Source organism: Ursus arctos, unplaced genomic scaffold (genome assembly GCF_023065955.2).
Source record: "Ursus arctos isolate Adak ecotype North America unplaced genomic scaffold, UrsArc2.0 scaffold_14, whole genome shotgun sequence".
NCBI classification, from domain to species: domain Eukaryota; kingdom Metazoa; phylum Chordata; class Mammalia; order Carnivora; family Ursidae; genus Ursus; species Ursus arctos.
Window position 1 is genome coordinate 28,123,156 of NW_026622808.1, and position 16,649 is coordinate 28,139,804.

Below are 16,649 nucleotides of genomic sequence, written 5' to 3' on the forward strand. Positions count from 1 at the left end.
TCCCCTGCCTACCCTGCTTGCTTTACATGGAAAAGGAGGAGCAGCCCTCCCCCCTTACTCCCCCCTTCTCCGTTCCATCCCTTCTGATGTAGAAAAAAACATCCTGAGCTCAGGCTCCCCAAGAGGCTGCCACTCCTCCCCAAGTGACAGGGGGCCAGACAGACCACAGAGAAGGCTCTTCCCCAGTGCTGTGGACAGCCCGCACTGGTCCTCTCATACATCCTCCCCAAGGTGCCCTCAGATACTCAGGGTGGCCACAAACCCCACAAACATCCCAGGACATTCCAGGATCTGGAGGACCCTCAGACACCCAGCTGGGTCAGAGTGAAGTAATGCCCTGTCACACACCCATGGGCACCACAAGGAGAAACACATAGTCACGTATATACACTGGTGTACACACACCCAAACACAGCCCGTCACCCAGAGACACAGATGGCTGCGGACACTCACACAACAGGTCGGAGCACACACGGGTCACAGCTGCTCAGGCTCGTACACACACTCAGAGGCGATAGCATCTTAGCACGCCCAATCACAGGCCCATAAGCAATCATGACACCGCCACCCTCCAGCTCCACCCCACATAAACACAGCTTTTTTCCTCCAAAGAACCGGCTTCAAGCCAAGCACCAGAGACCCCCGCCCCAGGAGAAGCAAGGACCCTCCCCCACTCCCGCCAGGCCCCGCGCGCCCCTCCCCCATGCCTCGGGAGTGCCCTGCCCCCGCCCACCTACCGCCTGTAGGAGGAGGTGGGCCAGGAGCGCCGAGACTTCTCGAGCCCCGGCCGCGGGCTCCGGTCCCGCTCACAGCAGCCCGCGGACTTATCCGGGTCCGAGTAGAAGCGCTGCTGGATGCGGATGGGGCGCCGGGGCTGACGCCACAAGTGCTTCGGGGGTCTGGCTGTGCCTTGGCGGCTGCGAGCGCGACTCAACTCGCTGGATGCCTCCGCCCCTTCTTGGACCCCTGGGGTCTCCATGCGCCAGAAGAAGGGAGCAGGGAGAGCACGGAGCAAAGAGAGCAGGGCGCGGGGGCCGTCCCTGGGAACCAGGAGTGTCTGCGCCGGGGTCCGGCCAGGGCCGGGGGTGGAGGCGACAGCAAGGAGCTGTCCGCGCCGGAGGTGCTGAGGCGGGAGAAGGTAGAGACAGGGGCTCAAGGTGGGGCTGACACCGAGGAGCTGTCCGTGCCCGGATGGTGCTGAAGGGTAGCAAGGGAAGAAGAACTTGGGGTGGGGGTTGGAAACTGGGGCTGGGGACACCCCCAGAGCAGAGAATGGTTTGCTGTCCCCTCTAGTGCTGAATGAAGGAGGGTCAAGACATGAGCTTGGAGTGGAGAAGACAAATTGTCCTCCCTGTTGCTGCCAAATGGAGAGCAGGGAGATAGGGGCTCTGGAGACCCCCAGCGCTAAGGCTCTGTCCCTTCTCCTGGTGCTGAAAGGGAAGAAGGTAGTAGATTCAGGGGCTCCGGGAGGATGAGACGCGAGGAGCTAGCTGCAGGAAGCGCAGAGAGACAGGGTTTCGGGAGCACCTCCACACCAGAGCGTCGTCTGCCCAGGAGGTGCTGAAAGCTGAGCAGCGGCAGGTCCTCAACCCTCCCCAGTGACCGTAGCAAGGAGTCTGGAAGAAGAGCCAAGGGCTCTGGTCTTCAGAGGTAGGCACGGATGGTATTTCTCTGCAAGCTGAGGAAGATATGCTTAGCGGTTCAGCCCCAGATGGGGTCTCTTTGGAGCCCTAAAACCCCCACTCACACAGGGCAGGGATCCAGGAAGGGCAGAGAAATGGGGAGGGCTGTAACAGGGCCCTCCCATCCCTAGGGTGGGCACACAGAAGCTGCGTCGAGTCGGGGCTGCCAACAGTGGGGGTGGGTAGAGAGGGGCACCCTTTTATAGCCAGACCAATGCCCAGACCCTCAGTGAAAATGGTGGGATCTCATTCGTCCCACTATGGCTTGGGCCCCACCTCACAGCCACGATTCCTGCCCTCATATCTCAGGCCTGCCCCTCCCTTCCCCAGTTCCAGAAACTCAAGGCCCTGCCCACCAGACATCCTAATCTCAGGGGTAATTTCCTGGTAAGTGGCAAAGGGAGGGTGAGAACATTTTCTTTTTCTTTCTTTCTTTTTTTTTAAAGATTTTATTTATTTATTTGACAGAGAGAGAGAGACAGCCAGTGAGAGAGGGAACACAAGCAGGGGGAGTGGGAGAGGAAGAAGCAGGCTCCCAGCGGAGGAGCCTGATGTGGGACTCGATCCCAGAATGTCGGGATCACGCCCTGAGCCGAAGGCAGACGCTTAACGACTGTGCCACACAGGCGCCCCTGAGAACATTTTCTATTATGGTTAACAGAAGTAGACATGCACAGGAGCAGGGCTGGGTGTGTGGGTGCGGGCTCTGGGCTGGGGCAGGGAGGCATTTGGGGCCATTTGGTGCAGTAGGTTTGGGGGCAGGAAGAGCCACGATCTCAGAAGGATATTTCAAGGCTATTTCTTGTGGAGACTGTCAATCCTCTAGTTGTGTCCCCAGGTTAGAGAAATGGGAAATGTTTGGGTCAGACAGACTGAGCTCAAGCCCCAGTACTGCCACGTCTTGCTGGGTGATGGAAAACAAATGACTCTTCTCTGTTCTTTACTTTCATGGTTCAGTCACTGCTCTTCCTCTTAGCCCACTGCCCTCCAAAGATGACAGTGGGGGACAACTTTGTCCACTGGTAGGGAACAAGGGTTGGCTGTCACTTTCCCTTCTAAGCCTGTTTTCTATTCTGAAAAATGGGGATAATGATGGTGTCCCCGCATCTTGGCATTGTTGGAAGGATGAAAAGGGATGTCACAGCTAAAGGGTCAAAGACCAGGAGCTGTCCACACCAGTTCCCCCTCTCTTTTACCCCCTGCTGGTGTCCACCAATGCCTGGTGTGTCTACGTCATAAATAACTTCTAAATCTGCCTACTTCTCTCCAGCGCATGGCTCCACCTTGATCCATCCATGTACCACCATCTCCTGCCCAGAACCGCCCAAGCCTTGACAATTCTACTCACAGTAGTCACAGAGAATTTTTTTAAATGCCAATCTGATCACTCACTCTCTTGAAAACCTACCCATGGTCTCCCATTGCACCCCATGAGGTCTTGTGTGGTCCGGCCCCTGCCCAAATCTCCAGGCTCCCTTCCAGTCACACTGGTCTGGTTCAGCTCCTATAAACCTGATCTTCTTGAGTCCCAGGCTTTGTACAGTCTGTTCCTTCTAATTCACATAGGCTTCCCTGAGCTTCTGTGGCTGGCTCTTCTTCATCCTTCATGCTAACCTTAGCTGCCACCTCTTCCAAGTAGTCCTTTCTTCACCTCATACCCCCCAATGCTGGGCCAGAAGCCTCCTCTGGGTTCCCATGGCACCCTGATCTCTCCATTTGATATGAGTCTCTCTCCATCATCAGCCTGTGAGCACCAGCTGGCCCATGGCTGTGTCTCCAGTACAGGGTCTGGCACACAGTAGGTGCTTAATAAATGTTTTCTGAACAAGTTAGAGAAAGATTCAGCTAGATGAGGCACTCTCTCTCTCCTGAGCCTGGTCCCCTTGATCCCCATCTGCCTCCTCACCTTCCTGGGTCTGGATTGTGGCTTTGCCCTGTCCCTTGAGCCCCGATGGTGAACACCACACAGGCGCTGGGCTCAACCTCTCCAGGGTTTCCAAGGCGGCTTGACAGCGGTGGCAGCAGTGGGGTCCCTGAAAATCTTCTCTGGACGACACCACTGCCAAGTGGGCTCATGGGGATCAAGCCAGAATCCACTGATTCCCGGACCCGCTGGGGAGAGACAGTGGTGAGACATAAGCAGGTTCCCAGGCAGGGAGCCTCTCTGGGACCTGGGGGACCATGAGGAGTCTCCAAGATGCCCTCACCCAGATTCCTGGTCTGGACCAGAGAGCTGTACCTGAGTCTTTCTTTCTTTCTTCCTTCCTTCCTTCCTCCCTTCCTTCCTTCCTTCCTTCCTTTCTTTCTTTCTTTCTTTCTTTCTTTCTTTCTTTCTTTCTTTCTTTCTTTCTTTCTTCTCCTTCCTTCCTTCCTTCCTTCTTTCCTTCCTTCCTTCCTTCCTTCCTTCCTTCCTTCCTTCCTTCCTTCCTTCCTTCCTTTCTTAGATTTTGTTTATTTGAGAGAGAGAGCACAAGCAGGGGTGGGGCAGAAGAATAAGGAGAAGCAGACTTGCCGCTCAGCAGGGAGACCAACATGGGGCTCGATCCCAGGACCCTTGAGATCATGACCTGAGCTGAAGGCAGACACTTCACCGACTGAGCCACCCAGGCACCCCTGAGTCCTACTTTCTCCCTGAATGAATTTACCTCTTTGAGCCCCAGCTTCCTCATCTATGAAATGGGAATGTGGATCTCAAACTTGCAGATATGAATAGTGCCTTCCCCACAGGAGGTATTGCAGAAGTATTTATTAATCAATTAGCACATAGGGTATTCATTATTTATAACATTATATGATATATACTGCTATTTATTACAATAATATGCCCTCTAATGGTATTGTGTCATATTATATTTTCATTAAAATATAAAAATAAAATATGCAGTAAGTAAGCAAGTAAATAACAGTACCAACAGCTAACCTTTCTTGCACACTCATGCCGCATAGGTGCTGTTCTAAGGATCCCTCATAGATTAGGTCACAAGAGCACAATTATCCTCAAATTAAATAAAAAATTTTTTAAAGATTTTATTTTTAAAAGTAATGTCTACACCCAACGTGAGGCCAGAACTCACAACCCCAAGATCAAGAGTCACATGCTCTACCGACTGAGCCAGCAAGAGACTCACAATTATCCACATTTTATAAACAAGGAAACTGAGGCTCAGAGGTTAAGAAATTGCCCAAGTTTGCCGTTGGTAAATAAATCCAGAATTCTGAGCTTCAGGGTCTCATTTCTTGAAGGAAGAACTGAGCAGAAGAAATTAAATAAGATGGTGTTGGCGATCATGCCCTGAGTAAACACTTGAGACATTTGAAAATCAGACAGAATCAGGATGACTTGATGAGTCAGCAACGTGACCTCTCCAGCCCAACAGAACTGGGCTCACACCATGCCATGTGGTGTAGGAAAAGCATGCCTCAGTTTTCCCATCTGTGAAATGGGATGAAAATGGTACCAATTACTTGGGGTTGTTAATAACAAAAGGACAGACCCACATATTTCAGTTACAGGCTGCGAGCTGTCAGTGGTGCTGACCCCAGGACTCAGAATTCATAGCTTTGGGAGGGGGTGGTGTGTGCTGGGGGGGGGGGGGAGTCAAAGGAGCAAATGAGATGTGGGAGAGGTGGACCTCAGAGGGGCAGCCCCGCCTTCTCTTACTCTGCCTCTGAGCCTCACAAATTAATCTATCCCAGCAATCAGACCAAACATTCAGATGTGAAAACCGAGGTCCAAGAAAATATGGCTAATTAGGGCCAGAGCTAGGACAAGGGGGTTCAGGGAAGAAAGTATGAGGAACAAGCATCAGTTGAGCCCCCACAGAACATATTTCTACAGAGCATTTCTTCACAGAAGAAGAGGAAATGACCGGCTGAGAGTCACACGGCTGGGGGCTGCTCAGTTCCCCCCAACCCCACTTAGCTCTTTGCATGGATCTGATCCTTCTAGAACCCAGAATACTTAACCGGTCCCCCCACACCCAACCGCATAGGAGCATAACCCCTTTCCAGGAGTAGCTGAGTTCTAATGCAGAAATCTAAGTGTTCAACACTAGGCCTCCCCTGGGAGGGTTCCTGGCAGCTGGGAGGATGTGCAAGAAAGCAGAAGGTGGTGTGTGTGTATGCAACGGGCCCCTCCCAGAACAGGAGGCCCACTGAGCTCTCACCTGCCCTCTGTCTTCTTGGGGAAGGTGAGTTCCAAATGGGGAAACCACTTGCCCACATTCATACTCACTCATTTATTCATTCCACAAATACAAAGAGATAGTTCTAGCACATAGTGCTAGAAAGAAAATTAAACTGCGTGAGAGCCTGGAGAGGAATGGGAGAGCCACTGATATTGTTGTCCAGGCAGAATTAGGGGCCTTTTTGAAGAGATAACTTTGAACCGTGACCTCAAAGAGAAGAAGGAGCTGGCCAGAAGAGAGCTAGAGAAAGCATACCAGGCAGAGGGAACAGCACGGGCAAAGGCCCTGACGTGGGACTGAGCTGGTGGGTTTGAGGAACAGCAGAAGGGTTGGACTGGAGTGTGGGGGACGAGTGGGTGGGGACTTGATACAGGGCCTCAGAGGTGGGGTGAGGAGTTGGGAGTTGATTATGGGAATGGACTGAGAGCTTTTGAGGGATGTGATTTGTTTTATAATTTGAAGAAGCCTCCTGTGTCTGTCTCAGGGCAAGGGGCTGTTGGGGGCCGGGTGAAGGCTGGGGCAGCATTTGGGCAGACCATGGTGGGGCCCATGGGTGGATTTGGGATATGTTTTGGAGGCTGAGAGATGGGCCATAGCCGTGGATGTTCAAGGGGATTCAAGGATAAGTCATGCTTATGATGGGTGACTAGTTGTTTACCAGATAACTAGTAGCCTCATAGTTACCGGGGGGGGGGCACCTGGATGGGGAAGATTTGGCAGGGAAAAGTACCAAGATAATTAGGGCTCGGGGGCACCTGCGTGGCTCAGTCGGTTAAGTGTCTGCCTTCAGCGCAGGTCATGATCCCGGGGTTTTGGGATGGAACCCTGCATCGGTGCCCTGCTCAGCGGGGAGTCTGCTTCTTCCTCTCCCTCTGCCCCCTCCCTGTTTGTGCTCTCTCTCTCTCTCTCTCTCTAACAAATAAATAAATAGAATCTTTCTTAAAAATTAGGGTTTCATTTAAATATCATGTGACCCCTAGCGTAGCCAGTGGAGGCAGCTGGATGTTTGGGTCTGGGCTCGTGGGGGGCCAGGCTGGTTTTAGGGTGAAACAGACAAGACAGGCCCTGTGGGGAGCAGTTGACCCACCCTCCCCCATCTGGACCAGGGCTAGGGTAAGGATGGGGCACTCTCAGAGCTGCAGGCAGGAGAGGGGAGCGTCCTCCCGGCCTCTCAGCTGCAGCATTAATCAATCTGCCACTCCAGACTAATTGCTTTCCCTGTTGAGAGGTTGGACTAGGGACAGAAAGCCCAGGGTGGGGGTGGAGGTGGGGGCGGGGGCAGGAGGGGAGGAGGGGGAAGGGCTTAGAGGGAGGTTGAGAAACTGCCTTTTGATTTGTCCATCTTGCCTGTCCCCAATATCTGTGCAAGCCCTGGCTGTCACCCCAAGTCCTGCCTCTAAGTTGACCCTAAATCTGTCCCTCGCCTGCTCCTAACTGTCCTGTGGCTCCCCTCCAGAACAAAATCCACACCCCTCGCGGCAGCCCCTGAGACCCTACATACAAGCCCCCATCCCCACCCACAGCTGCCTCTCACCTTCCTCCCTCTCCCCCAGCTCAATCGGCCCCAGCCCCACCTATTCCTGCCTCCGGGCCTTTACAGAGCTGCTCCCTTTGCAGGGGAAGCCCTTCCCCAGCCCCCCCCAACCCCCATCTAACACCCCGCCCCCTGCCACGGGCTGGCTGCTTGTTTTCATCTACTCTTCAGCTTACATGTCACCTCCTCAGAGAAGCCCTTCCTGCCCAGCCTGGGCAGTCTCATTCCCAGTCACCCATCCCCAGATTTTATCCTTTTCCTTGGTTGAACATCTGTCTCCCCAGCCTATGAGCCTCCATGTCCCCCATGCCCAAAGCTGGGCCCCAAACACAGTGGCCATTCCACGTGCAAGTAGAATGACTGATGCTGTAAATTGAGTGTTTGGGGGGAGCTCTAAGGGGTCCCCACTTTACAGAGGAAGAAGGTGTGGCTCAGAGAGGTTGCTGGCTGCCGGGGTTCACTGGGGCTGTCTGACCAGGGCCTCCCAACACACCATGTTAAGAAGGAAGAACAGGGAGGCGCCTGGGTGGCCCAGTCAGTTAAGCGTCTGCCTTTGGCTTGGGTCGTGATCTCAGGAGTCCTGGGATCGAGGCCCATGTCTGGCTGTCTGCTCAGTGGGGAGTCTGCTTCTCCCCATGGAGTCAAAACCTTGCATCCAGACCCCAAAGTGTCCCTGCTGCTCCCTCCTCCTCCATGGGTCCCCTGCTCCTAAAAGCAGTGGCTGCCGCCCTGGGCTGGACAGCGGGATTGCGTCCCAGACTCCTAGGAACCTCTCTGGGCCTCAGTTTCCCTGTCTGTAAGGTAGGTCCCCAGGCAGCTCTGGGTGTTTCCAGTAGGGAAGGTCCTGTGAGCCCCCTCCCCATGGGCTGGACAGCCCAGCCCGCCCCCCTACCCCACTCACCTCGCTAAGCAGGAAGGAGAGTGCCGTCCCACTGCGCCTCATGCTGCAAGCGTCTCTGAGCCCAGGAGACAGATGTGAGACCCTCAGGCCCTGAGAGCCAGGTTTCCCCTGTGAGACTCCGCCTAGACAGGGAGCTCATCCCACACTGAGCATCCAGGAGCCCACAGGTGCTCAATCAAGGTAGCCCGGGCCATACTGCAGGCAGCAGGGTGGGACACCCCCAGAGCTCTGCAGGGGCCTCCCCGCAGGGGCAGCAGACCCTGGCGCCCGCGCACCCTCCCCCAGCCTTCTGCCCCCTCCGTGCCAGGGTCCGCAGCCTTGGAGCATCAGGACTTTCAGGAAGAAATCCCGAGGCCCCAGGCCCCATGGGGGAGCCATTCAGCTCCCAGCCCAGCTCCAGTGGATTCCGGGACCCCAGTCCACGTCTGAGAACCACCCCCCCACAAACTCACACAAGCTCTGCTAGGCTCAGGCAGGCCTGGCACTCCCGGCCACTGCTGAGTCCTGTCTGAGTCCTGTGACCTCCCTGGGAGTGGAGGAGGGGAGGACTGGACCTTCCCAACTGGGTGGCACAGGGTCCCCCTCCCCCCCGCAGAGCCCCTTAACTCCTGAGTGCCAGGCTCAGACAGGACACACCCACATAGCACCCCTAGTTCGAGTCAGGAGGTGGCAGGCCGAGTGATGGGGGGGTGTGGGAGGGGGTCCCCCACATGGGTGTGAGCAAGCGGCCAGGAGTGTGACCGAGTGTGTGTGTGAACGGTGGGTGGGTGGGTGGGTTAGGCTCACGGTGGGCAGGTGTTAAGTTTAATGGTTGTAAGAGAGGGAAAGAGATGGAAACATGAAGAGCCAAAGAGAAAAAGGGAGAAAGAAAGGGAGAGACACAGAGAGACATGAAAAGAGAGAGAGGGAGGGACAGAGAGAGAGACGAAGGGAGGTGCAGCCTTGAGGTAAGAATGGAAAGATTTTCCCAGCTCAGGGTCTGGAACACACGTGCTTCATAGGACAGCCCATGAGGTGTGACCTCCGGAGTTCACGGGTGGCCCTCTGGGGTGGGTCACCGAGCTGTGCCACCCTAGACAAATAGATGACTCTCTCTGATCAATGCACTCGTCACCAACAGCGGGGACCGGAAGTACGGGGGTTTGGGGGCTTGTCTTGCGCCTGGAGGAAAGGGGCCGGCTGCCACCTCCTGAGCCACTGCAAGTTAATGTCTCACCAGCCTGGCTGCCTGCCCGGGAGGCCCCGCCGTCCCTCTGCCCCCAAAAATCATTAGAGCATGACCCTCCCACCCCCACCCCGTCAGGCTTCATCCTCATATGCTGTGTGACCTTGACCCCCCCACCTCTGTCCCCACCCACTTCACAGAAGGGTAAACCCAGCCTTGAAGCAGCAGCTCCAGGCTGGAGTCCTGGCCAAGGCACAGCCTGGAGCCTCCACGTCCCACTCCGCTAGAGAAGCCTGGAAGGTTCCAGGGGACAGGGTGGGTGGGAAGCAGGAAGAACCCATTAACCCAGCAAAGGCCCCTAGGCAGAGGCCTGCCCCTCCCTGCACTACTTTCCCTCCTATACAATGGGAGGGTAGAAGGTGGGTGGCCCAGGGCTCAGACCCTAGGAAACAGGACAGAGACAATAAGGTGGGGGAGCCATTTTGACTCCCTGATCTCTGTGTGCTTCTCGTGCTTTCCCTGCCTCCTGGAACGACTTCTCCCCCTATTGATTTGCCCTCCTGAAGACTTGAAGGAAGATCTCCTAGATCATGGAATTGCTGGCTGGAAACTCCCCTGTGATGTCCGGGCTAAAACCCACACTCCTTCCCATAGCCAGTGCAGCTCCCCCTACTCTCTCCCTCACCCTACTGATTCCACTCATTTCTTTGTTGTCTCCCAAAGAGCTCAAGTTTTTTCCTGCCACAGGGCCTTTGCATGTGCTGTGCCTGCTTCCTGGGACACCCTCCCAGCTTTCTCCAGGGTGGCTCCTTCCCACCTTTCAGGTCTTGGTTCAAATATCACCTTCCAAGAGAGACCTCCCTGCCCTCTCAGAAAACCTGGACACGTGCGCCCTTGGGATTCGGCCACAGCCCCAATCTGTGACTCCATGACCCTCTGTGCCATCTGAAATGATGTCATTTGATCCCCTGACTATTGTCCGCCCCCACATTTGAGACTGTGGGCCCCATGAGGGTGGAGAAATGGTCCCCACTATGACCCCAGCACAGAGTAGGCACCCAGAAATGTTTGTCACAGGAGTCCATGACTTGGGAGGCCACAGAGGAACAGTAAGGGCTTTATTCTGACAAGCCTGGCCTCTCCTCAGGTGCTCCTGCCCCATCCAAGCCCCCTTCTCACTCAGCCCTGCGGAGATCACTCTGGTGGGAGATGGGCAACAGATGACCTTTGGTTCGCAGCTCCCTGGAGGACGAACACACACACACGAGATGACATTCAGGCCTCAGCAGGGTTTACAGCAGCGACTGGGAAGGCAATCCCTCCAGCCCACCCCCCACCTCACCATGGACACGTCATCCAGCTTCTAGAACTCAGACACACCCTGGTGGCGGCACTTCACAGCTGTCAGCACAGACCAGATGAGCAGAACGGACACCAGCAGACACACCGCCACGACCATGCCAGGGTTCCTGTGCACCTCGAGGGCCCCCGTGTCACCTGGCGCTGAGGGGAGGAGGCCTGAGTCAGGCCTGGACCCCACCCCTCCCAATGCTGAAACACCCACCAGGGCCCAGAGCTTTTTGAGTCCCTTCCCAGGAAGCTGTGCTCGTGTCCCCCTCCTGCTGCTGCTTCGACTTCTTCAAAGCACAGTTTTGTCCTTTTCCTTCTGAATAGTATCCATCTGTAAGGAATTCATCCAGTTCTCTGTGTGTTTGCTGCCCCCATTGGCCACTCTCGGGGGTTCTTGCAAAGTGAGAAAAATCTAATCTAGAATTCTGGTCCCAAATGCAGCAGCGCTCTGAGGATGCCTGCAAAAGAGGACACTTGGCGACGATGGTTTACATCCTGTGACTTTAAGCAGGTCATTACCCTTTGTGTTTACACTGTTCTTTGAACATTTTTGGAGACGATGTATTATTTGGAATCGCAGATTTTTCTAAACTCCCTAACAATGCTTGGCTTCTCCTGAGCCCCTGGGGCCCTGTGTGGTCACACTCTGCAACTACCCTACCCTCACTGCCCCCCACTAGTATTCCACTCACCCGGTTCCAGCCACCTCACTCTCCCTCAGATATACCAGGCACAGTCTTACCCCAGGACCTTTTGGTCGGCTGTGCCTGGACTGCTCTCCCGCTAGATACCTGTGTGACTCCCTCCATCACCTCCTTCAAACTGAGACATTTGCTGAACATTCTTTAAAAATTTCAATCCTAGGAATGTCTGGGTGGCTCAGTCAGTTAAACATCTGTCTTTGGCTCAGGTCATGATCCCAGGGTCCTGGGATCGAGTCCTGCATCGGGCTCCTTGCTCAGCAGGGAACCTGATTCTCGCTCTGCCTGTTGCTCCCCCTGCTTGTGCTGTCTCTCTGACAAATAAATAAAATCTTAAAAAAAATTTTTTTTCAAGCCTAGCATGCAGCTCTTGATCTCGGGGTTGTGAGTTCAAGCCCCACGTGCGGGTAAATAAAAGTTTAAAAAAATGTTTTTAATTCAATCCACTTGTATTGACATTCTGACCCCTTATCCTGTTTATTTTGTTCTTTTATAAACAAATATATAATTTACTTATAATCTGTCTCCCAACAAAGCTGTCTCTCACAGGACCTGAGGATACACACTAGGCGCTTAATAAATGTGTATAGACTGAAGAAGGTCTGAAGGGCTTTAGGTGAGACCAGGTAGAGTGGGGAGCAGCCCTTCTCCACATATTCTCAGGTCTGTGTCTCTCCCTGGTGGCCAATCCCAGAACTGCAGCCTGGTACCCCCAACCATTCCCCCAGCCCCCAAACCTCTCAGTACTCACCAGGATGGGTGGTCACAGAGGTCCCATCAGTGGTGGCTGAGGGCATGGAGGAGGGTTCTGTTCTGGAGCTGGGAGAAGTGGAGCTCCAATGCAGGGTTGAGGTGGAGGAATTTGGGGGGCTGGAATGGGAGGTAGGGGGAAGCTCTGAACCGGGGGAGCCAGAACTGGGGTGAGGAGGTTGTGAGAAGGTGGGCTGCAACTCTGGATTTGTGGAACTAGAGCTGGGCGGGGCGGTGGTGGCTGTCCCTGAATTTGAAGAGTTGTAGGGGGTCATGGAGTTTTCCGCTGAACTATGGGCTCTGGCCAGTTGAGTCTGTTAAAAAAGAAACAGGTCCAAAATGGAGTCACTTGTGCTAAGCCCCACATCAACAAACCAAGGCTTAATACCTGATCTAATTACATTTGCCACCTCTCCCACAGAAGTGTGACCTCTACCCCGTCAATCTGGAATGACCTGGTCAGCGCTTGGGAGATGATCTGCCTGATAGACTCCCCCCCTCCGCTTTCCCCCCAAGGAAGGTGAACTTGCCTGTAACAATCCACCCTTTGCCAGAAACTTCCTTTCTCTTCCCCCTTCTGCCCATAAAAGGCTTCCATTTCATATAGCTCCTCAGAGCTCTTTTCTATCTGCTAAGATGGGCTACTGCCCAATTCATGAATCATTAAATAAAGTCATTTTTTTTAAGATTTTATTTATTTATTTGACAGAGAGAGATAGCCAGCGAAAGAGGGAACACAAGCAGGGGGAGTGGGAGAGGAAGAAGCAGGCTCCCAGCGGAGGAGCCCGACGTGGGGCTCGATCCCAGAACGCCGGGATCACGCCCTGAGCCGAAGGCAGACGCTTAACGACTGCGCCACCCAGGCGCCCTAAATAAAGTCATTTAGATCTTCAAATTTACTCCATTGAATTTTGTATTTTAACAAGCATGTCTCTAAACTCATGGCTCTGGGGTGGATGGTAGAGCCTGTCTCTGCACTCGGAGGGCTGAAGTGGTTGGTGGATGTTTCCACTGAACTGGGGGAGCTGTAGCTTGGAAGCTGGCTTCTCCATCCCACTCGCCAAGAGCACCAAAAAAACAACGCTATTGACCTTGAGGGGAGGGGATGGCTAGGAACGGAGGGTGTGCGGGGCCCAGCCCCTGCCCCCGCCCCTCTCTGGATGTTGATTTCTTTATTATCCCAGATAGTAAACACCTGCCTCTCACGAGACTTGGAGGATTTAGTGCACCACGTGAGCGCCCAGTGGGAAATCGAGGCGCCCTTGTCTGAAGTCCCACAGCCAGAGTTCCAGGCCAGGTCAGACCCTCCCAGCCCGCATTCTTGCTTTAGGCTTCTAGAGGCCCTCTGAACCCAGGCAGCATGCAGGGGAGCTCTTTCTCTTCCTCCTCCCTCCCTCCCTCCCTCCCTCCCTTCCTTCCTTCCTTCCTTCCTTCCTTCCTTCCTTCCTTCCCTCCTTTTTTTTTAATTAAGTAAACTCTACTCCCCATGTGGGGCTTGAACGCATGACCCTGAGATCAAGAGTCGCATGCTCCACCAACTGAGCCAGCCAGGCCCCCCTGGGGAACTCCTTTAAACCTTCTGGGATTCGGTTTGTCTGTAAAATGGACATCACGGCAAGTCTGAGCTTCTGAGCGCTCACACAGGTCTGGCACCTCGTGGGTACTCAGTGACACTCGGCTACATAGATCCACTCCGAGCTCCCAGGGAGAATCAGCCCTGAATCTTCACCAGGTACCTGGAAGTTCCCCAAGGCTACACTTAGAACTTAAATGAGGGCCTGGCTCCGAGGCCTGGGCTCTGGGAAGAATCAGTGGATAGTTCTCTGGGAATCTACGCTGCTTTGTTCCAGCCACTCCCTGGCTCCTACCCAATCCCAGGCACTCAGCCCAGGAGCTCAGGGTGGGTAAATGTTTTGTGGGCCACCTCCCACAGTTACTTCCCAGTTCTGGGCTCCTAGGCACCCTAGTGGTTTGCCAGTTCATTCATCAACCGCTCCCTGCCCCACCCCATCCACTCTGCCCTGGGAGAATCTGTATTCTCTCTTCCTCTCTCGCCTAACCCCAGGCAGCGAAAATGGCGGAAGTAACATCCCGTGCTGGCCCCAGGAGGAGGCTGGGTCTACCCACAGGCACCCCCCTCACACACACACCCAGTTCTCTGTCCAGTCTCCCAGGCTCTGTGGGGATGACCCAGAAGTCTAGAAGAGGCACTGTGCCCTGGCCTGATGTCATTCCCATCTTACAGATGGGGAACTGAGGCTCAGAAGGGCAGGGAGTCTGGCCCCAGGTGACTGGGAAGGTGGGAAGAGGGCCCCTTAAGGACCTCCAAGGAGTCAAGGACGAAGAGGCCAGCCTCCCCAAACTGCTCCCTATCACTGAGGAATTTCTGCTGAAATCAGAAGACGACTCAGGGCCACAGTGGACCCCCAGCCAAACCAGGACCCCAGGGAGCCAAACTTTTAAAGCAAACCGAGGAATAGCAGCGGGCCTTGAAAGAAGAGGGGGGGGGACACAAGTTCTCCTGAGTGCCCGGCACAGGGTAGGCAGGTGCTTGTGAGCCACGGGAGACTCGACCAGAAGGTGAAGTGAGGCTCTTTCCATGCACTGTACCGGGAGTCTGCTTTGCCCAGAGATTCCTAGACCAGGAGGCTGGCAAGAGCCAAGTCCACTGGTTCAAACCTGGGCCTGGCACAGCTGGGAGACTTGTCTTGCCTGAGCCCGTTTCCCGAGCTCTGCAATGAGGGTAAATGCGGCGTCTTCGGAACGGAGCTCTTGCCTGCAGAGCTCTGGTCCCGTGCGCAGTGGCCTCCACTCATGACAGTCCGGGTTTGGGGCTGGGGCGTGGGGTCCAAGAGAGCAATGACTTGGTGGGAGACAGAGGGCCGGGGGAGGAGGGTCCATGTTCAACTCTTCTGTACCCTGGGAACCGGCTTACAGGGCAGCAGACGGAAATTGTCAGGTGCCAAGAATGTCTCCTGGGAGCCATAAATAGCATAAGTGGCCAGGAAGTGAGGCCTCGTGTCTCCCCCCCACCCCCCACCCCCCGAGCATGGCGCTGGGGTCCTCACTCCTCCTGTGGCGGCTGGCTACAAGACACCGAGGTTTGCAGTAGAACCTTGGCCTGGGTATGGAGGCCCCACTAGCCTCTGGCTGGCTCAGCTCCCGCTGGGATGGTGGGACTGGCAGTCTTGGGGCTGGGGCTGGGGGCTGCAGGCATGGTGGCGCCCCACCTTGCTTCTGAGAGGAACGGCCCTTCTTGTTTGGGGGGAGGCGGGAGGAGGGCAGGCCGACCAGTGCGGCCTGAGGGAGGAGTCCAGAAGCCAGGTGTGTAGCTGGGCCATGGGGCCATGTGTCCCTGAGCCAGCTTCCTGGAAGCCGGGCCTCCTCCTTACCTGTTCTTACCTGCGCAGATGACAGTGAAGAGAAATTCCCCGACAATAGCATGAGCACCAGCAGCAGAAGTGGCCGTGGCAGCTGGGAGCCTGTCATTCCGGGGCAGGGGCGGCCAAAGGCGGGCTCCGCACAGGTGTGTGGCCAGGTGCCTGCTGTCCACAGCTGCATGCCCAGGCGCACCCTGCTGGCGGCCTGCGGGACTGCGCACAGGCGGGGCCTCCAGACTCAGGGTCTCTGGGGGCTGCCACTTACTGTTCACCGGGGTGTCACTCCTGCCGCCCTCTCCACCTGGATCCCCCCACCTCTCCTAAAAACCGCACCTGGACCGTGACCCTGAAGCCCTCAAACTCTCCCTCTCCCCTCAAGACATTCCTGCCCCCCTGCAGTTCCCCTTCCCCTCCACTCTGTGGTCCCCTCCACAGCTGCCCCAAACCCATGCCACCACCCTCCTCTGCCCCTCCTCTGCCCAGGCTGCCCCCTCTGGGCTGGCCCCCTCCCCTCCCTCCCTCCCTCCCTCCCTCTCTGCCCTGTTCCTGCCCCTGCAGGCTGGGTATAGCTCTATTGGGCTCTCTCTCACCCAAAGCCAGGGGTGAGAGACAAAGGTGGGGTACACTTCCCAAATCAGGAAGTGGCTGGAACTCCCTAGCATTTCCTGAACGAGGCACCCATGCATGCGCCCGTAGAATTTTCTAGGGCCAACAAACTCAGGGTGGCCATTTTAGGCCAGGTCCCCAGACACTGGCTTCTGGAATGTGCTGGGGACAGCTTCCATCCGGAACTGCCTGGACCCCACCCCATTAGCCGTGGATAAATACAGCAACATATGTGGGGCTACACGGTTGGCCTTGACCTCCAGAAAAGGCTCCCCATCCCAGCCACAGACCCCATGTACCAAGTGCATGGGTGGAGGCTTTAGGGCCCCTCCCATCCAGAATGTTCCAGAGCCTCCCAATTCCCTCCCCCCTCCCCCAACCATGCCCAAGACA

General features: G+C 55.4%; 1 protein-coding gene across 1 annotated transcript; it reads right to left on the reverse strand.

The window, feature by feature from the left end:
• Window positions 1-733: 733 nt before the first annotated feature.
• On the reverse strand, window positions 734-15,759 carry CIST1 (colon, intestine and stomach enriched 1). Its single transcript, XM_057312004.1, is given in 4 exon segments — window positions 734-1,123; window positions 10,812-10,972; window positions 12,272-12,584; window positions 15,673-15,759. Coding segments are annotated over 4 exon segments (951 nt in total).
• Between the last annotated feature and the right edge of the window lie 890 nt (window positions 15,760-16,649).